Below are 21,813 nucleotides of genomic sequence, written 5' to 3' on the forward strand. Positions count from 1 at the left end.
TGTGACACTATAATTTTCTTTGGGATCAATAAAGTATCTACCTATCTATCTATCAGTGGCTTAATAACACTTTGAGAGTTCCTAAAGTTGTGAAGTAAATTACATAAATTAAATATTTTTTAAAATTTTCTTTCATTGTTTTAAATAAACATTTGCTCTTAAAATGTCTACCCCTGCCCACCCTCTTCTGGTCACATCTTTTCTGCACCTGCACAATTGGTACACATCAGTGAAGATGTTAGTCAGGTGGAAGGAGTATCGGTAGTTTCTGCAGCTGAGTATCACTATCTGATTCCTGGAAGCAATGCAATACAAGCCAATTGCTTCACTCTCACACCGAAGCATTTCCCTCCTGGGCAAGCCCTGTAGAAGCAGACAAACAGGGCACAATGCTTTTTGGCAAACCCAGTTCGATTCCTGCCACTGCCCATATGCTCTGCCCATGACAGTGTGGGTTCCCTCCCACAGTCCAAAGACATACTGAAGAGTAGATTAATTGGCCATTGTAAATTGTTCCACGATTAGAAACAAGGGAAAATTTGCAGGTGCTGGAAATCCAAGTAACACACACAAAATGCTGGAGGAACTCAGCAGGCCAGGCAGCATCTGTGGAAAGAAGTACAATAGACGTTTTGGGCCGAGACCCTTCAGCAGGACTGGAAAGAAAAACAGATGAGTCAGGATTAGATCTTGAGGGGTGAGGGGAGGGTGAAACTAGGAGGTGGGGTGGGGGGAGATAAAGAGCTGGGAAGTTGATTGGTGGAAGAGATAGAGGGCTGAGAAGGGGAAATCTAATAGAAGACTGAAGACATTGGAAGAAAGGAAAAGAGGGAGACGATGGGAAGGCAGGGAGATAAGGAGAGAGAGGGAAAGGGGGATGGGAAATAGAGAAGTGGAGGTGACATTACTGGAAGTTTGAAAAATCAATGTTCATGTCATCAGGTTGGAGGCTACCCAGATGGAATGTAAGGTGGTGCTCCTCCAACCTGAGTGAGCAACACATTGGGTGGCCTTCAACCCGATGGCATGTATGTAGATTTCTCGAACTTCTGGGAATGACCCCCTTCTCCTTTTCCCTCTCTCACCTTATCTCCCTGCCAGCCAATCAACTCCCTCTGGTGCTCCTCCCTCTTATTCCTTCTTCCATGGCTTTCTAGCCTCCATTGGATTCCACCTTCTCCACCCTTGTGCCTCTTTCACCAATCAACTTCCCCCCTCCTCTACCTCCCGGTTTCACCTATCACCTTGTGTTTCTCCCTCCCCATCAACCCCACCCTCTAACCCTGACTCCTCATCTCTTTTTCTCTAGTCCTGCTGAAGGGTCTCAGCCCGAAATGTCAGCCGTGCTCTTTTCCACAGATGCTGCCTGGCCTGCTGAGTCCCTCTAGCACTTGTGTGTGATGCTTGTCCCATGATTAGGTTAGGATTAAACTGGGGGAATTGCTAGGGTGGTGTGGCTCAAAGGACTTGAATGGCCTGTGTTGTGCATTTAACATTTCAATAATGATTGCGTATTCTTGTATGTATGTATTTATGATCAAGCATTTTTGTTCCTTTAAGTAATTCATTATGGGTTATACGTGTAAAAATGGGAATTGCATACATCATTGTGATACCATGTGATATGTGCACTCCTCACTTGAAGAAAACATAGAGTTAGACCCACATTTCAGACTTCTGTGTCTTCCTCTGGATTAGTTTAATGTTTTGAAGTTACAAAACGTAACATTGGCAATGAGGTATTTTTAAAATGTACCCAAGATGGTTACCAACCTGTTAAAATGCAGAGAGAGGTTCAAAACTAAAAAAAAAATTTGTTGAGTTAAAAATGCAACACAGCACATGCAGAGACATCGAGTTAAAAAAAGGGCATAAGCAGAAGAATTCAGTGCTCATGAAGAGTGAGTACTGGGTGATAATCATCAATAATTATAAATAAAGAGTAGAACTGGCTGGCTACATCGGTAAGATTGACACGTTTGATAACACAACAGGTAATTGGCTCATATGTACTGACATATTGGAACAGTATTTTGAAGCAAATGAAAAGCAAGTACCAAATTTTGCTGAATGCATTGGGTTTAAAGATATACAGTTAATTTCTAAGTTTGACTGCTCCAGCTAAATCAGCAGAAATGAACTTTGTCGATATTATCTAAGTAATGCAGGAACATCTAGAACCAAAGCCATTTTTGGTTGCAGAGTGCTTTGGGTTTCATAAACGGAATCAAAAAGAAAGGGAATCCATTTCAGTGTACGTGGCTGAATTGAAGAGATCATCTGAGCATTGTCAGTTCAGTAATGGGATTAATGGTACACTAAGACATTGTTTAGTTTGTGCAATCTTACAGGAAAGCATTCTAAAATGGTCCCTAACTGAAGCACAACTTATATTCAAAGGAACAGTTAAAATTGCTGTTCTAATGGAAACTGCAGACAGAGCTACAACTGAGCTGCTGGTCAGAAATAAAAGTGACTGTGAACAAAACTGCAGTATCTAAGCAGAAACCAGTCTGGCATAATAAATTGTGTTAACCACTGTGGCTGGGGCTCACATACACCAAGCAAATGCAGGTTTAAATGTAACAAAGTGTGCAGAAATTGTAACAAAGTAGGATCCATACATACAAAGAACACGTCGGGCAATCGAAAATAAACAGACAGCTCAGGGAAGAGAAAAGGCCGAAAAGTCGATTTGCAATTTCAGAAAGAGCACTAGTCTGCATGTTGTTGATGAAAAATCTGATAACAGTGAGAGTAACACGGGATTGGGCAGCCTTAAGATTTACTATATGAAAGCTAACAATATGGTTTATCTCAAAAGTGAACGACAGATTAATTAAAATGGAATTGGACACTGGTTCAGCTGTTTCAGACACACCACAAAATGAGCTTGAGTGACATTTCAAAGATTTTAAACGGAAGCCTGAAGATATCCAACTAAAAACTTTTACAGGAGAAAAGATAACTCCTGTGGGAACGACATTCATGACGATGAAATACAACAACCAACAAGCCACGTTGAGCTTGTATGTGGTAAAAACAGGAGGACCAGCATTGTGGGGATGTGAGTGGCTGAGGAAACTACAACTTGATTGGAGATCCATCCACCACTTGCATGCCACGTTCCCTGCAATGAAGCCAACTGAAAGTAAATTAAGAAAGGTATTCAATGCTGCTACATCTGTCTCCATGCAGAACACCATGAACCATTGCCCGACAGAGGACAAACAGGCATTGGTGACAACATCTTTGCCTCTGGTTGGAAAGCACATTGGAGCAATGAAGAACCATGCTGTTCAGAGGAAGCGTGAAAGTGATGAAAGCAGTGGTCCGACTACAACAGTTTTCATAGACAACATATCTGAGAAAGTATCTTCAAGTCAATTCACTTTTTATTGTCATTTCGACCATAACTGTTGGTACAGTACACAGTAAAAAGGAGACAATGTTTTTCAGGACCATGGTGTTATATGACACAGTACAAAAACTAGACTGAACTACGTAAAAAACAACACAGAAAAAAGAACTACACTAGACTACAGACCTACCCAGGACTGCAATAAGTGCCCAAAACAGTGCAGGCATTACAATAAATAGTAAACAAGACAATAGGCCAGTAAGGTGTCAATCCAGGCTCTGGTTATTGAGGAGTCTGATAGCTTGGCGGGAAGAAACTGTTACACAGTCTGGTTGTGAGAGCCCGAGTGCTTCAGTGTCTTTTCCCAGATGGCAGGAGGGAGAAGAGTTTGTATGAGGGGTGCGTGGGGTCCTTCATAATGCTGTTTGCTTTGCGGATGCAGCGTGTAGTGCAAATGTCCGTAATGGCGGGAAGAGAGACCTCGATGATCTTCTCAGCTGACCTCACTATCCACTGCAGGGTCTTGCAATCCGAGATGGTGCAATTTCCGAACCAGGCAGTGATGCAGCTGCTCAGGATGCTCTCAATACAACCCCTGTAGAATGTGATGAGGATGGGGGTTAGGAGGTGGACTCTCCTCAGCCTTCGCAGAAAGTAGAGATGCTGCTGGGCTTTCTTTGCTATGGAGCTGGCATTGAAGAACCAGGTGAGATTCTCTGCCAGGTGAATACCAAGAAATTTGGTGCTCTTAATTATCTCAACAGAGGAGACACCAATGTTCAGCGGGGAGTGGTCGCTCCATGCCCTCCTGAAGCCAACAACCATCTCTTTTGTTTTGTTCACATTCAGAGGCAGGTTGTTGAATCTGCACCAGTCCATTAACCGCTGCACCTCCTCTCTGTAAGCAGACTCGTCATTCTTGCTGATGAGACCCACCACGGTCGTGTCATCGGTGAACTTGATGATGTGGCTCGAGGGGTGTGGTGCAACACAGTTGTGGGTCAGCAGGGTGAACAGCAGTGGACTGAGCGATCAGCCCTGTGGGCCCCCCCACCCCCCCCCCCCCCCCCCCCGTGCCCAGTGTGATGGTTTTGGAGATGCTGCTTCTGATCTGGACTGACTGAGGTCTCCCTGTCAGGAAGTCTAGGATCCAGTTGCAGAGGGATGTGTTCAGGACCATCAGGGAGTTACTCCTGAAATGTAGCTTGGTTTTATGGTGGAAGAGAGTTCAAGGAACTTCAAGAAAGTTGTAAGCATTTGGCTATTGTGAGTATAAAGAAACAGAATCTATTTTCCATGCATTAAGGTTATTGTATGACTTTCAAGTGGGAGACAAAAGTTGCTTGTAAAAGTAAACACAAAGATCAAAGCCCATCTGCATGAATGGAAGGCCAAAAAGAAAGGAATCACAGAGATACAAAATCAGAGGATTTATCTGATGATGCTGTGGATGAGGAAACCAAAAGGAAAGATCAGACCATAAAGGGAGCAAAAGTAGGATCCATAAGAGAATACTCCATTGAACTAAATGTACCTTCGCAAGATCAAGATGCTCGAACTAGAAGAAGTCAAAAGGAAGAGGAAGAAGGGTGGCAACCGCTGTCAGAACCACTTCTTGCAGTATTAGAATTAACTTCTACAACCACTATGGAAAAGGCCTCAAAGCCCGAGATTGTTCTCACAGTCACCAGTTTCATCAGCCAAGCAGAGTGATCCTCCTTGTCAGGAAAGACATCTTTCCACAAGAGTAAGAAATCCTTCACAGTGATTACATCTTTAAGGATAAACAGGATAATTTAAAGTTTACTATGCTCTGGATGTCTGTACATAATAGTCGTATTATAAAATATACTGTGTGTATGTAGTAGAGATGCATACTACATTGAGCTGCAGTTTGTAGCTAAGCTGGGAGGAGTTGTGTATTTAATATTTCAGTAATAATTGAGTAATCTTTTATATATATTGTTTGGCTAAGCATTCTTGTTCCTTTAAATAAATCATTATGGGTTACAGAGCCTATAAAAATTATGCACCCCTCTTGGAAGTTATCATGTTTTATTGTTTTATCACAGTGGATTTAATTTGGCTTTTTTTTTTACTCTGATCAACAGAAAAAGGACTCTTTCATGTCAAAGTGAAAACAGATCTCTACAAAGTGATGTAAATTAATTACAAATATAAAACACAAAGTAATTTATTGCAAAATTACTCACCCTCTTCAATTCAGTAATTGCTCCTTTGGCAGCAATTAGAGCCTTGAGTCTATGTGGATAGGTTTCTATCAGCTTTGCACATCTGGACACTGCAATTTTGTCTCATTCTTTACAAAGCTGCTCAAGCTCTATCAGATTGCATGGGGATCATGAGTGAACAGCCCTTTTCAAGTCCAGCCACAAATTCTCAATTGGATTGAGGTCTGGACTCTGACTTGGCCACTCCAGGAGAAAAGCTTTGCTGTTTTTAGTCTATTCCTGTGAGCTTTGGCTTTATGCTTTGGGTCATTGTCTTGCTGGAAAACATATCTTCGCCCAAGTCACAGCTCTCTTGCAGACTGCATCAGGTTTTCCTCCAGGATTTCCCTGTATTTTGCTGCATACATTTTACCCTCTACCTTCACAAGCCTTCCAGGGCCTGCTGCAGTGAAGCATCCCCACAGCATGATGCAGCCACCAGCATACTTCATGTAGTGGTGGTGTGCTTTTGATGATGTGTGGTGTTTGAGTTTTTGATGACAAAAAGCTCAATTTTGGTTTCATTTTGGAACTTTGAAACCTTCTTCCAGCAGACTTCAGAGTCTCCTACATGCCTTCTGGCAAACTCTAGCCAAGATTTCATGAGAGTGTTTTCAACAGTGGCTTTCTCTTTACCACTCTCCCATAAAGCTGCAATCGGTGAACATTTGTTGTATTTGAAGTCTCTCCCATTTCAGCCACTGAAGCTTGTAACTCCTCCAGAGTCATTATAGGTCTCTTCGTGTCCTTCCTCGCTTGTCCACTACTTGCACGGTCACTCAGTTTTTAAGGATGGCCTGCTCTAGGCAGATTTACAACCGTGCCATATTCTTTCCATTTCTTCATGATTGACGTAACTGCACTCCAAGGGATATTCAGTGACTTGGAAATTTTCTTGTATCCATCTCCTGACTTGTGCTTTTCAATAACTGTTTCACAGAGCTGTTTGGAGTGTCCTTTTGTCTTCATGGTGTAATTTTTGCCAGCATACTGACTCACCAGCCATTAGACCTTCCAGATGCAGGTGTATTTTTACTACAATCAACTGAAACACCTTGACTACACACAGATTTCTATTTAATTAATTATGTGACTTCTAAAACCAATTGGCTGCAGAAGTGATGATTTGGTGTGTGTCACATTAAAAGGGGTGGGGGGGGTGAATACTTATAGAAACATAAAAAACCCACAGCACAATACAGGCCCTTCGGCCCACAAAGCTGTGCCAAACATATCCTTACTTTAGAACTACCTAGGCTTACCCATTGCCCTCTATTTTTCTACGTTCCATGTACCCTTCCAGGAATCTCTTAAAACACCCTATCATTTCTAACTCCACCACCACTGCCAGCAGCCCATTCCATGCACTCACCACTCTCTGTATAAAAAACTTACCCCTGACATCTCCTCTGTACCTACTTCCAAGATACAGAGGGGATATTTATGCAATCAATTACTTTGTTTTATATTTGTAATTAATTAACATTGTAGATCTGTTTTCATGTTGACATGAAAGAATCTTTTTTCTTTTGATCAGTGTCAAAATAAAGTCAAATTAAATCCACTGTGATGAAACAATAAAACATGAAAACTTCCAAAGGGGGTGAATACTTTTTATAGGCACTGTGTAGGTATAAATATGTGAATTACAAACATCATCATGCTGCCACAGGATATGTGTGTGCCCGGCTAAAATTAAGTACAAAGTTAGACCCACATTTCAGGTTCTGTGTTACTTTAACGCTTTGAAGTTACAAAACATAGCAGCCTGGAGTTAACGTATATGTTATGCCCTAGCATTCTTTCCAGAATTAACTATCCAATGCCACATTATGAACCTTTTTTTAAAGATGAACTTCCTTCAGAACTCAAAATACACCAAGTCTCTGGTTTCTTGAAGACGGGTACTTCCTCTTTTGGGAACAAATTTGTTCTCTTCCTCTTTTCACAGTTCTCTATTTATCTCGCTTGTAGATTCAATAGGCTCTTTACATCATAGTTCACCCAGTTATTCCAGCTGATTGCTGAGGTTTCCAAACTTCCTGACTTGTATTACTCTTTGGCTTTACTTGCTGTCATCTTCCTATTGTCATAACAGGGATAATGTTCCCTTTGTCCTAATTGACCATCCACGAGCCTTCTCATCCAGCACATCATTCTCTGCAGTTCTTCCCATCTCCAACATGACGGGATCTTTTCACTAAGCGCATCTTTCCCCCCCCCCCCCCCCCACACCCTCTAATCTCCACATTCCACAGGGATCACTATCTTTTTGACTCCCTTGTCCCTTCATCCCTCCTGGTACTTATCCCTGCCAAAATAGAACATAGAAATCTACAACACTTTACAGGTCCTTCGGCCCACAATGTTGTGCCAACCATGTAACCTCTGTAGAAACTGCTCACAATTTCCCTAGCACCTAGCCCTCTATTTTTCTAAGCTCCGTGTACCTATCAAAGAGGCTCTTAAAAGACCTTATTATACCCACTTCAAACACCACTGCTGGCAGTGCATTCCATGTACCCACTGGTCTCTGTGTGAAAAACCTACCCCTGACATCCCCTCGGTACCTATTTCCAAGCACCTTAAAACTATGCCCCCTTGTGTTAACCATTTCAGCCCTGGGGAAAAGCCTCTGGCTGTTTACACGATCGATGCCCCTCATCATCTTATACACCTCTATCAGGTCACCTGTCAGCCTCTGACACTCCAAGGAGAAAAAGCCAAGTTCACTCAACCTATTCTCATAATGTATGCCCTCCAATCCAGGCAACATCATTGTAAACCTCCTCTGCACTCTCTCTATAGTATCCACATCCTTCCTGTAGTGAGGCGACCAGAACTGAACACAGTTCTCCAAGTGGGAGAACTTTCTGACCTTCTGAACCTTCTGACCAAGGTCTTTTATAGCTGCAACATTACCTCATGGCTCTTGAACTCAGTCCCATGGTTGATGAATGCTAACACACCATATGCCTTCTTAACAACACTGTCAACTTTGACTGTCCTATGGACATGAACCCCAAGATCTCTCAGATCCTCCGTACTGCCTAGAATCTTACCATTAATATTATATTTTGTCTTCAAATTGACCTACCAAAATGAACCACTTCACACTTATCTGGGTTGAACTCCATCTGCCACTCCTCAGCCCAGTTCTGCATCCTATTGATGTCCCACTGTAACCTCTGACAACCCTCCAGACTACCCACAACAACCCAAGCTTTTTGTACAGGTTGCACCTGCCCCAGAAGAGGTCTAAATGATCCAAAAATCTGAATCCCTGCCCCCTGCTCAATCCTTCAACTACTTATTTAGCCTGCACCTCATTCTATTCCTATACTCACTGACACATGACACAGGCAGCAATCCTGAGATTACTACCTTTAAGGTCCTGCTTCTCAGCTTCCTTCCTAACTCTCCGTATTCTGCTTTCAGGACCTCCACCCTTTTTCTACCTATGTCGTTGGTACCAATATGTACCCCGACCTCTGGCTGCTCACCCTCCCATTGTCAGGATCTGATCCGTAACTGTGTTCTGGGTTTTAATCCGGTCCAGGGGCTCCAGACTCCGGGTCCTGCAGTTGTCCCTCCTGTCACCCGTGATCTAGTTAGGACCCTCCTTGTTCAAGGAGACACACCTGTAACTCATTGAGCTGCAGGTGTTTATAAGGGGCCTTGGGACTGGGACCAGGTGGGTGGTTGTTTTGTTCTATTTCCTGTTTCTCTGCTGGCTCCAAACTCATCTCTGCATTCTGTTATCCTGCCTGGGCTCAGACCTATTCTTCATCACACTTCTCTGCCTGTACCAGTACTGCCAGGTTGGTCTGCTCTCTCACCTTTCTTCCCATGCGCTGGTCCTGCTTCTCCGCTTGGTTTTGTTTTTTGTGTGTTTGTGCTGTCTGCCAGCTGTTTCCAAATTTCCAGTTGTTATGGCTGTTGTGTTGGTCAACCTGGACTGATGCCCATTCCTACCCCTTGCCCCTGTAGGGCATGTCTGGCTGGCCCGGTGGATGTTCTGCCTGTTCCTATCCCTTGCCTCTGTTGGGTGGATCTGGCCAACTCGCTGTGGCCCAGCGGGGGTTCTGCCTGTTCATATCCCTTGCCTCTGTCGGGCGGATCTGGCTGACCTGCTGTGGCCTGGTGGGGGTTCTGCCCCCTCCTTCTCTCCCGCCCAGGGAGGGCTCTCCACTAGCCTATTGCCACCTAGACCTGTCTGTCTGTCTGCCTGCCTGAACCCTGGGGACCTGCCTGCCAGACTTTGAACTTCAGGAGCCACTCTGCTCTGCCTGCCTGAATGCTATCTGCCTGAACCCCAGCTACCCTCAAGTGCCATGGCATCCCCATCCTGTCCTCCCCCTAGTACTTCAGTGCCTGCGTCCTGCATTTGGGTCCATCCGGCCCCTCTTGAAATCCATTTCAGGATATTGTGGACATGCTCAGAAACATCCTGAACTCTGGCACCTGGGAGGCAAATTACCATCCTTGTTTCTTTTTTGTGCCCATAGAATCACCTATCTGTACCCCTAACTGTAGAGTCCCCTATTACCTCTGCCATCATCTTCCTTTCCCTACCCTTCTGAGCCAACAGGCATGGCCACTGTTGCTTCCCCCAGGTAGGCCAACTGCACTCAAAATGGAGTACTTATTGTCAAGAGGGAAGATCACAGGGGTGCTCTCCACTATCCAATGCCCTCCCTTCCCTCCCCTGACGGTCACCCACTTATCTGTCTCCTGTTGCCCTGGTGTGACTACCTGCCTGTAGCTCCTAGCACCTCCTCACTCTCCCTAACAAGGCGAAGGTCATTGAACTGCAGCTCCAATTCCCTCACTCGGTCACTAAGGAGTTGCAGCTCCATACACCTGGCGCAGATTGGCCATCGGGGAGGCTGGGAGTCTCCTGGACATCCCACATCTGACACCCAGAACAGAAAACTGGCCTCGCAGTCATACCCACTACTCTTGCTAGAGGTGGATAAATGTTACCTACCTTGCCTAGGCCTGTCCTCGCTGAGCCCCGATAACCCAAAGCGTTACTATTCTGACTTGCACCACTCCAATGACTACTCCACTAGACAGTATCTCTCTTTTATTTCAGAGCTTTCTCAGCGTCCTTGCGCGATGACAACCTACTGCATCTGTGCAAAGATCACTCTCTCTTCAAATCAATTGGTCTGTCACTAATTAAGAGCATGCAGGGCAAGAGCTGTACCTGTCTCATCACCTGCTCCTTCACCATCATTCATAGCCTCAAATAGTCCTGCCAGGTGAGGTGACACTACATCTGTGAGTAGGCTGGGATTTATTGTATCCAGTGCTCCTCTACTTCATTAAGAACTAACACAGATATGGGTACAGCTTTGCTGAGTATCTTCGCTCTGTCTGCTGCAAAAGGCAGGATCTCCCGGTGGCTACCCATTTCAATTTGACTTTCCATTTCCATTCTAATGTCTATCCAGGGCCTCCTCTACAGCCTCAATGAGGTCACTCTCAGGTTGGAGTAGTAACACCTCATATCCCATCAGAGTAGCCTCCAATGTGATGTCATGAACATTAATTTCTCTAACTTCCAGTAATTTCTTCCTGCGTCTCCTTCTCTCGTTTATTCTAGTTCCCCTTTTACCACTTCTCCTCATCACCTGCCCATCACTGCACTCTGGTACCCCTCCTCCTTTCCTTTCTCCCATGGTCCACTCCCCTCTCCTATCAGATGCCTTCATCAGCCTTTTAGCTGTTCCACCTATCATGTGCCAGCTTCATACTTCATCTCACCTTCCTCCTCACCTGGCTTCACCTATCACCTGCCCGCCATACGCATCTTCTCCCCCATCTTCCTATTCTGGCTTCTTCCCCCTTCCTTTCCAGTCCTGATGAGGGTCACGGCCCAAAACGTTTACTGCTTATTTCCTTCCATAGATGCTGCCTGACCTACTAAGTTCCTCCAGCAAGTTGTGTGTTGCTCTGGATTTGCAGCATTTGCAGAATCTCTTGTGTTTTGGCTTTACTTGTTCCTGGTATTATTTCAATATCACACTGTGAGACTGCTGTCTGATCCAGTCAAATGCTTCTTAACCTGCTGTTTGGTACCAGCTCCATTTCCAGCCCTTCCACCAATTCTCAAATAGCAATTCCTTCCAGTGGCTGCCCCACTCAACTGGATGTTAGATGCAGTTTTTCTACCATTCTCAAATCCAAGAACTTGCCACTTTAATTGAGTTTGCCTTTCTCTTAACTTCTGCAAATGAAGATGGTTTTCATCTGCTTCTAGCTGATTCTTGATGGTCAACACCCCACACAACTGTTCTCAAACATGGGGATTTTCGCTGAGGTAAAACAAAAAGTTGATGTAAGTGCTCTGCCTGGGGCACAAGGAAGAACTGACTTCCTTCCTTTTGTCTTAGCAGGAAGAAAGTTGGAGCCTAAAATAAAATGTATAATTGTTCAAGCAATGCATAGGGCAGTATTGTCAAAACACATTGGACTCCAATTGCAGCCTTTTAAGTTTCCTGGCACTGCATGTGCCTAGCAAAATTATGTGTGTATGAGTGTTGGCATTTACATGTACCCATGCATGAATACATTGGCTTCTATTTATTAATTTTTGTATGTGTCAGTTTTGCATCTCTGTTCCTTAAGGATGTTCTAGCCCGTGATGGTAATGGGGATAAGCTCCCACCACCTATTAATCGCTTCCAATGGTCTGTGACTCAGATAGTCTCTGACAACAAAGTTCAACTGCTGTACTTCTATGAGAGGAGAAGGGGCAAATGCAGGTTATTGGTACCTTAAAACCAGTCTCTTCGGCAGATGGGGCTCATCAGGCAGCAGTTGGCAGCTTAGCTAGGAGAAGGGAAACTCTGGTCTCAGACCTCTACTGCCTTGCGGCTACACCAACTTGTGAGGAGGTCTTCAGGAGTAAACCCCAAGAATCAAATCTGGAGCTAGAGTCCCTAAGGCATTCCTACGTTGAGTTCAAATTTGACTGGCAACCTACGATGCTACTGGTGTCAAATTATGCCAGTCTCTGTCATTCCTTTGGGTTCATCAGCTCCAGGGAGAGGGAGAGCTTGCTGTACATATTGTACTACCCTGGCTTGCCTATCTAGTAGCTGGGATGCAACACCTATGCTTGATCCTAACCAATCGAGGCCTCTGGCCTCCATCATAGAACCATAGAACATTACAGCATAGAAACATGCCTTTTGGCCCGTCTTGGCTGTGCTGAACCATTTTTTTGCCTAGTCCCACTGACCTGCATCTGGGCCATATCCCTCCAAACCCCTCTCATCCATATACCTGTCCAAGTTTTCCTTAAATGTCAAAAGTGAGCCCGCATTCACCACTTCATCTGGCAGCTATTCCACACTCCCACCACTCTCTGTGTGAAGAAGACCCCCCCCCCCATGTTCCCTTTAAACTTTTCCCCCTTCACCCTTAACCCATGACCTCTGGTTTTTTTCTCTCCTGGCCTCAGTGGAAAAAGCCTGCTTGCATTCACTCTATCTATACCCATCATAATTTTATACACCTCTATCAAATCACCTCTCATTCTCCTACGTACCAGGGAATAAAGTCCTAACCTATTCAACCTTTCTCTGTAACTCAGTTTCTCAAGTCCCAGCAACATCCTTGTAAACCTTCTCTGCACTCTTTCAACCTTATTAATATCCTTCCTGTAATTAGGTGACCAAAACTGCTCACAATACTCCAAATTCAGTCTCACCAACGTCTTATACAACCTCACCATTACATTCCAATTCTTATACTCAATACTTTGATTTATAAATGCCAATGTACCAAAAGATCTCTTTACAACCCTATCTACTTGTAACACCACTTTTAGGGAATTATGTATCTGTACTCCCAGATCCCTCTGTTCTACTGCACTCCTCAGTGTCCTACCATTTACCTTGTATGTTCTACCTTGGTTTGACCTTCCAAAGTGCAATACCTCACATTTGTCTGCATTAAAGTCCATCTGCCATTTTTCAGCCCATTTTTCCAACTGGTTCAAATCCCTCTGCAAGCTTTGAAAACCTTCCTCACTGTCCAATACACCTCAAATCTTTGTATCATCAGCAAATTTGCTGATCCAATTTGCCACATTATCATCCAGATCATTGATATAGATGACAAATAACAATGGACCCAGCACTGATCCCTGTGGCACACCACTAGTCACAGGCCTCCACTCAGAGTAGCAATCCTCCACTACCACTCTCTGGCTTCTTCCATTGAGCCAATGTCTAATCCAATTTACTACCTCTCTATGTATACCTAGAATACCATATATACCATCTTTGTGTCTACTTTTGCAAGTACTATTCATTTGTGTCACATGGACTTATATTTGAATATTTGCTTGTTGGCCTTAGCCATGTGCTAGTGCATGAATGTACATCATTGTGTCTTTGGGGTGCATATTCATCTTGAGTAACTACTATATCAACTGTAGGGCAATACAGGTTGGCACCTCCATATCTCTCAACTGTACTGATGTTAGTGGAACTAAATAGAGTGAAGCTTCTAACGTGTCATTTTTGCTGAATTATTAATCTTTGGATACCCCTAAAATATAAAAGCAGCCACTAGAAAGAAGTTCTTTCATGACTTAGTTGGTAAATACAGCAGGTCTCACCAATGTGAGATGAGCTGACCTATCAAGGCAACTTCTAATTGTCTTGTTACTTGCTCTCAAGAGACGCCATGCACAGCATGAAATAAGTGCATTTGCTTCATAAGTTCACCACATGGAATTATACGGCCAGTTCTGTTTAAAACAAACTTACGTACATAAATGTGCTTATTGTTTTTTGACATCTTCCTGTACAACCACAAGAAAGGTACAACCTACAGGGCAAACAACTCCCAATGTCAGCAACGCAAAACCAAACAGGAAATGGTGGAAATGCTTAGCACGTCAGGTAGTGTTAGTGGGGCAGGAAACAATATAACATTCCCTGGTCAAAGAACTGGAAAAGTGAGAAAACAAGCATGTTTTCAATTGCAGAGAGGGAGAGAAGTGAGAAGCAAACTGATTGTGAAAGGTGGAGACCAGAAGTGGTAACACAAAGAAAAGGTAATAAAAACCTTAAAACAAATGACATGTAGAGACAGAAAAGGAAAAGGAAACAAATTGAAATAGAAAGCACAACATTCCCTTTTGCATCTTCTCACCATACAGAGCCCCAAACCAAGTGGAAAACTTATTTACTTGCACTTTTAATTCAGAATACCACATTTGCTGTTGACATGCAGTCTTCTCCATACTGAGATTTGATGACCGCTTTATAAAAATATCTTCATCAGTCTGCACGTTTCCGGTGGATCATCACCTTTATTCGTCCCCTCACTCCTGGTGCAACACAGCTGACCTTAAATCTTGCTTTGATCTAATAAGCTCAGCCAACAGCACCTTATCTTCCAACTTAACATAAGACAGCCTTCTGGAGTTTAACAAAATCAGAAAAGAATTCATCTTTACAGTTCCACCTTTTTTTTGTTTCCTTCCTTGTTTTATTTGAATTTGTTTTTATTTTGAATTATTGACCTGCTGTCATATTACCTCTCTTTAGTCCTCAACCTCTCAGTTCCCTCCATTCCTATAGGCATTCACTCATTTTTAAATTTGACTCCAAACTTTTCCACTTGTGATAAAAGTTTTCAACAGATTGAGTTACTCCGCCGTTTTCAGTTCTTTATTTAATTGCTGTGTGAACTGCTCTGTAATGAACCCCTGGACACAGACTGATCACCATGAAAAGAAAAGAAGCATCTCCTTGACTGTCAGAGGTAGAATTTTGTGTAAGCTGTATTGATTTTGCAGCAGGTTCCCATGAGGTAGTGGCATAAGGAAGATATAAAGAGACACAGACAGGTTCAGTGATTGGGCATGTGGTAGATCTGTCAAATGAAGTTTAACATGCTGAGCACTATCTGAGCTACAAAACACAAAGATATCTGAATATTCTAACACATAATTTGCAAAAGGTTAGTGTGCAGGTGCAGCAAGTAATTAGAAAAACAATAGCTCGGTAATAAACAATAATAGACAGTTGCATCTAATGGATTTAGAAGAGTGAGAGGCAATGATTGAAATATCAAATCATGAGGGCTCTTAACAGGTTGGATACAGAGATGATGCTTCCTGTTTTTGAGGAATCTTAACCCGGATGATTTTAAGAATTAGGAATGGAAACATCCATTTAAGACATAGATGATTTTTTTTCTCTGTCTCAGGTCTGTGAATCTTTGGAACTCTACCTCAAAAGGCAGTAGAAACAGAGTCTTTCAACAGTTTGAGGTACATAAAGGGGAAGAGGGGTAACTGGAGGCATTGCGAGTGCAGAGGTCACAGTCAGATCAGAGAAGTTTTTATTGATTGACAAAGCAGGCTTGAGGGTCCAAGTGCCCTGTTCTTGCCACTAATTTGTATGTACTAATTAAGTACTATATATGTGCTATAAGCCCCAGTGCTGAATCCTGCTCCTCGTGCTGAATCAAATTAATAACTAAAAATGCTGAAAGTATTCTGCAGTTAAGACAGCAAGTATGAAAAGAGAAAGAGCATGTTCCCAGCACTTTATAATTTCATTGCAGATTTCCAGCTTCTGGAGATTTTTGACTTTCATTCAACTTATAGTAGGTAAGTGACCATGAAGACAGGGTAAAGGAGAATTATTTGAAAGACGTTGAGAAGTCACTAAAGGGCCACAGAATCACACTGGCTGACTGAGCAGCAAGGGAAAATGGACACTGTTCTCACTGTGCTGTTGTAGTTACTTTGTAGTGTTATCGTGAACCCACATCCTGTCACAGGACTCAGCCAATCAACATTTGCACTGTTCACTAAGATCTGCAAACAACATGACTCAAATCAACCGTTCCTCTGCGATGTTACAAAATCGCTTAGAAAACCATCTGAATTTTAGTGATATGAGTCACATATATACGTCCATTGACGGCATGGTGTATATTGTACAATATTTTCATTGAAGAATCACATTTCATCTCAAAACATTTCAACTCAAAATAATGCACTCCTGACAATAAAGCACTTTGAAATATGGTCTAAGAATCATTTCAATTCATTGTGCATCAGTCTCCAAAAATGCAGGCATTTCAACACTACCACCTTTCAAGTATTTGTTGCCTTGGAACAGGAAGAGCCATATTTAGCAATGTTTGTCATGTTTTAGGGTATTGGGACACATCTGCATCTTGTTTCTATCAAAATTATATTGACAAGTATATCATACACATCACACAGAGGTAGTAATAACTACAAAAATGGTAGACTCTATTGATATTAAATAAAGGTTAAATAATAGTAGAAATACCAGGGTTGACCCTTCCCATTTAACTCATTGTGTTTCATTAATGCAAAGCATACCTTTATCCATAATACTGATCACTCTTTTTCTTTACCTATGACAACGTATAAGTGATCAGATCACGGAGAAGGAGCTTGGGTAAGGTTGTGAAGAGATTTATATGAGTGAATGTATAAAAGGTTTTTGGACTGATTTTATTAGGGAGGATGAGCCAGCAGATATCAGTAAACTTGAGTGCTTGACATAATGGGAGAAGGGGAAAAGCAGCTGGAATAGCCTGATCAAATCTGTCCTTAAGAGACATCAAGAGTCAGGGCTGTGAGAACAGCTGAGAGGATGCTGGACTGGTTGAGTATGGAAACGCTGATGAGTTTCAGTGAGGCGTGTCCATCAAGCTTACTGAGTTGTGACAGCAAGTTTTGGCCTGTTTTTCTTCCACTTAAACATGATTCAAGTTCCTTTGCTGCTGAGCCTAGCAACCAGAGTGACAGTAGCCCTTCCATTTTCCCTCAGATTTGTCTTTTATTAAACACACAACCTATTATGATAAATAAGAAAGAAACTGGAAACACGGATGAAGTAAACTTTAACATTTATGAAAGGTGCTTTGCAATGTGTAGCTGCTTAAGCACCACATCGCACTGGCACTTATTCAATCTGGGAAAGCACGTATTGCTCCACAGTGATCCATACACTAATGGTAAACATATTTTAAAGTGGAATTGTGCCGGGATTTGCTCTGAATTGCTGCCAACAAGTCCTTTTGAATTTAAATTGAGCCCTAATTATGAATTCTGTGGATTGTTCTACATTATTATACACTATGATAAAGGTGTACAAAATTATCCTCCAAGAGGACCACAATCTTGTCGTGGTTTGGAGACTTGTGTGCCTCAATGACCCAGAGAGCTATGTTGGCTGGAGTCAGGGCCTTGTGCTTTGGCTCTTGGTAACATCACCCTTACAAAAAAGGTCAAAGGGTAGAGGCCAGACTAAGAGCAATCCAACTATCCTCCAGGTTCAAGAGTTCATCTCAGACCTAACAACCCTAACTGGTAAAACCAAATTGTTATGGAAACAGCAATGAAGTACCCCTCTACATCTGATTGTGATGGTACTCCTGGGTCTCCACCCAGGACTTGCATGACTGACAGTAGTGAAAACCAAGAAGAGGCCACTGACCTGATGAAGTAAGTCCTGGACACTGCCAGAGATGGAGGACTTCCATTGCTGCCCTAGATGCCAGTGGCATAAAAGGCAGTAAGTAGGCAAGTACAAAATTATATGGGGAGTCGAGAGGCAGACGTTAGTAAATGTTTCCCCATAGCAGAGGTGCCTGTAAGCAGAGGACATGAGTTTGAAGTAAAAGGTTTAGAAGCACCTTGGGAAGAATTTATTTCACTCAGAGGGTGGATAGAGTTTGCAATACACTGCTTGAAACAGAGACTCTTGCAACACTTAAGGAATATCTAGACAAACACGCAAAATTGCAAAGCGTACAGGGGTTGGACCAAGTGCCGGTAAATAGTATTAGCACTGATTGTTAGCAAGGACATACTGTGACTCCAGTAATCAGAAGTATTTTCGATTGACACAGCACGGAAGGAGGCCACTAGTGCAAACCACAATGCTGTGCTTCGTAATTTGTGTAGCATTCATGTGGACACGCCTAAACATCAACAGAAAAATGGTGAGCAGTAAACAGCAAAGGGAGAGTTTAAGTGAAGGGGTCTGAAGTTCTTCACAGGGTGTTGATTTGACAAATATTGTGAAGACTAAGAGGGAGGAAGGGAAAATTAAGAATGGAGACATAAGCAGGAAGACTTTTGGCTGAAGGACCATAGACATTGTAGAGTGAAATGAAGAGGAGTGGATGGGGAGGGGGGGGCATATATAAATGGTAAGAGAAATGGATTTTGTATGATATACTGAAACATTTTATTGTTTGGTTAAAATTGACAGGTAAGCAAGTACCATAGTTCCACCAGTAAGAAATATTTCACCATCAAACTCAGTAAATCCTTGCAAAGGATGGGTTTGCTGAAAGCTTGTCAACATAAATATCCAAGTGAGTGAAAATTTGCTGCAGCAGTCATTTCATGATGCAGCTGCCACACGTTCTGAGAAACAGTAAGTAGGTCACTGATCTGATTCCTTTCTCACCAACTGTCGTGGCAACCTGATTTATTTCCCCACAAACTGTCTAGCCATATACTAATGCGATCTCCATGATATAATAAAAAAATTAAATATATTTTCATATACATCTCTCCACAGAACGCTGTGTATCAGAGAAGTGCAATCAACCCCCACTCAAATGCAATGCTTTACTGCATCACTTAGGTTTTGAAATACACAGCAAGATTACAAACTCTCCAGCAAATCTCTCTCAATGAGCCTATTACCTACAGTTTCCCAGGAATATCTAGATACATGCCATTTGCCACTAAATCCCACCACTTTCAACCATAGAATCAACCTTTACTGATTAGTAACTTCTCTCCTTTCCCCTGTAATCTCACTATTGCACCTAGTTCATGTAACCAGATACGCTCATGAATTGCAACATACAGGGGAGGGGATTTCCATGTCAGCTTCCAAAGCGGTCTCAGTCAAGGTATAAAATAAACTGACAGACAGGAGGAAAGAGTGGATTAGTAGGTTAGGCTTTTGACTCTCTGTACCTATACGTGCAGAATCAGCTTTAAGGTTGAAATCCCAAACGTTCCGAGGTAGCTTGAGTGACATGGTCTCCCTCTTCTGAAAGGCTGGAGGAGGTATCTCGTCTTCGAAATGCACGCTCTTCTGTTCTGTGAGGGCAAGTCCCCGTTTCAGCTTATGTAGATGTCTGCCAACCCACATCCTTGTTCCGTACAGCTCGTCTGTGACCAGACACAACCCCAGCGTATGCACAAGGAAGGATGGTGCTCTGTGTTTCAGTTCATAATTTTTAACAAAATGATCGGGCCGGTTTGTACTTGCTTCTCCCAGTCTTCAGTTCTCAGTTTCATGGGGACAGGTGTGCCCTTTGCAACTTTAATGCTAAAGTTGCAAAGAAAGAAGTTTTTTGCCATATAAGGAAGTGGGTGTATGTTTCACATTCTGAGTTATCTAAGTATTAGGTAAAGTGCAAGCATTTGCTAGCAGTTACTTTTCTCATTCGGGTGTCTTTCCTCTTTCTTTTAGTTCACTTCTACTGAGTTTCTGAAAGGAGTCATAAATGAATCTGAAGGTTAATCAAAGCAAATTAATTTCAAGAGGGTGAACCCATGAAAAGCATCCAGCCTAGATGGGGAACCTTGCCAAATGCTAAAGACCTATGCTGATCAACTGGCTGGAATGTTCACTGAGATCTTTAACTTCCTGCTTCAGCAGTCTGATGTACCCACCAGCTTCAAGCAGGCTTCAGCTATACAGGTGCCTAAGAAGAACTTGATAACCTGCCTCAATGACTATCGTAAGTGGTACATACATCCATAGTGATGAAGTGTTTTGAGAGGTTGATGATGAGACTTATCAACTCCTAAACAGGAGAAATTCTGCAGATGCTAGAAATCCAAAGCAACACACACAAATTGCTGGAGGAACTCAGCAAGCATGGAAATGAATAAACAGTTGATGTTTTGAGCCAAGACTCTTCTTCAGGACTGAGAAACAACTTGAATCTGTTCCATTTTGCTGCATACATCAAGATGCTCTTTATCAACAACAGCTCAGCATTCAATACTATTACCCCTTCAGAACAAATCAATAAACTCCTAGACATTGGCCTCAATACCACTTTTTGCAATTGGTTCCTCAATCTCCTCACTTACAGACCTCAGTTACTTTGGATTGGCAACAACATCTCCACAATCTCCATTAGCACTGGTGCACCACAAGGCTATGTGCTTAGCCCTCTGCTCCACTTGCTTTACACTTATGACTATGTGGCTAAGCACAGCTCAAGTTTGCTGATGACACCTCTATCATTAGCTGAATCAAAGGTGGTGAGAAATCAGCATATAGGATGGAGATTGAAAACCTGGCTGACTGGTGCCATAACAACAATCTGTCACGCAATGTCAACAAGACCATGGAGCTAACTTCAGAAACCAGAGGTCCACAAGCCAGTCCTCATCAGAGGATCAGAGGTGGAGAGTGTCAGCAACTTTAACTTACTTGGTATTATCATTTTATAGGACCTGTCTTGAACCAAAGAGGATGGCTTTACTCAACTTCACTTGCCCCATCACTAAAATGTTCCCACAACCTACGGACTCACTTTCCAGGACTCTTCATCTCATGTTCTTGATATTTATTGCTTATTTATTTATTATTATCTTTCCTTTTATATTTGATAGTTTGTTATCTTTTGCATACTGGTTGAATACCCAGTGGGTGAGGTCTTTCAGTAATTCTGTTATGGTTATTGTTCTATTATGGATTTATTGATTATGTCCGCAAGAAAATGAATCTCAGGGTTGTATATCGTGACATATATGTACTTTGATAATAAATTTACTTTGAACTTTGAACCTTAATTATGATGCGATAGAAGGGAAAGAATGAATAAGCCTGAAACCCTAGTTTGGCACTAGCTGTGGTGATGTATTAAATTCTAGGCACCACACATGAAAAAAGAGAAGAAGGCTTTGGGCAGCGTACTAAAGATAGTTGCTAAAACGCTTCCAAGCAGAGAGATTACCATTCCATGAACAGAATGGAGAGGCTAGATCTTTTTCTCTCTGACCTGGGATGTTTAATAGGAGCTTGACAATAATTTTCAAAGCATGGAACAGTTAGAAGGAATAATTAAAAATAAACAATTATCAGTGAATGAAGGCTGATAAGCAGAGGACACAGATGCAAAGAGACTACCAAAAGAGCCAAGGGTGAGCTATGTGTT

General features: G+C 42.6%; 1 protein-coding gene across 2 annotated transcripts in view; it reads right to left on the reverse strand.

Moving 5' to 3' along the window:
• Positions 1–19,751, reverse strand: part of LOC132391603 (rho GTPase-activating protein 25-like) — a 102,742-nt gene extending 82,991 nt beyond the window's left edge. Inside the window, exon 1 of one of the 2 annotated variants that reach the window (XM_059965049.1) lies at positions 19,610–19,751. In XM_059965049.1, coding sequence (XP_059821032.1) covers positions 19,610–19,673 — 64 coding nt within the window. In that variant the 5' untranslated portion in view covers positions 19,674–19,751. The remainder of the gene's footprint in view (positions 1–19,609) is intronic. The other variant, XM_059965134.1, reaches the window with a different exon arrangement.
• Positions 19,752–21,813: the final 2,062 nt, after the last annotated feature.

Source organism: Hypanus sabinus, chromosome 1 (assembly GCF_030144855.1).
Source record: "Hypanus sabinus isolate sHypSab1 chromosome 1, sHypSab1.hap1, whole genome shotgun sequence".
Classification (NCBI taxonomy): domain Eukaryota; kingdom Metazoa; phylum Chordata; class Chondrichthyes; order Myliobatiformes; family Dasyatidae; genus Hypanus; species Hypanus sabinus.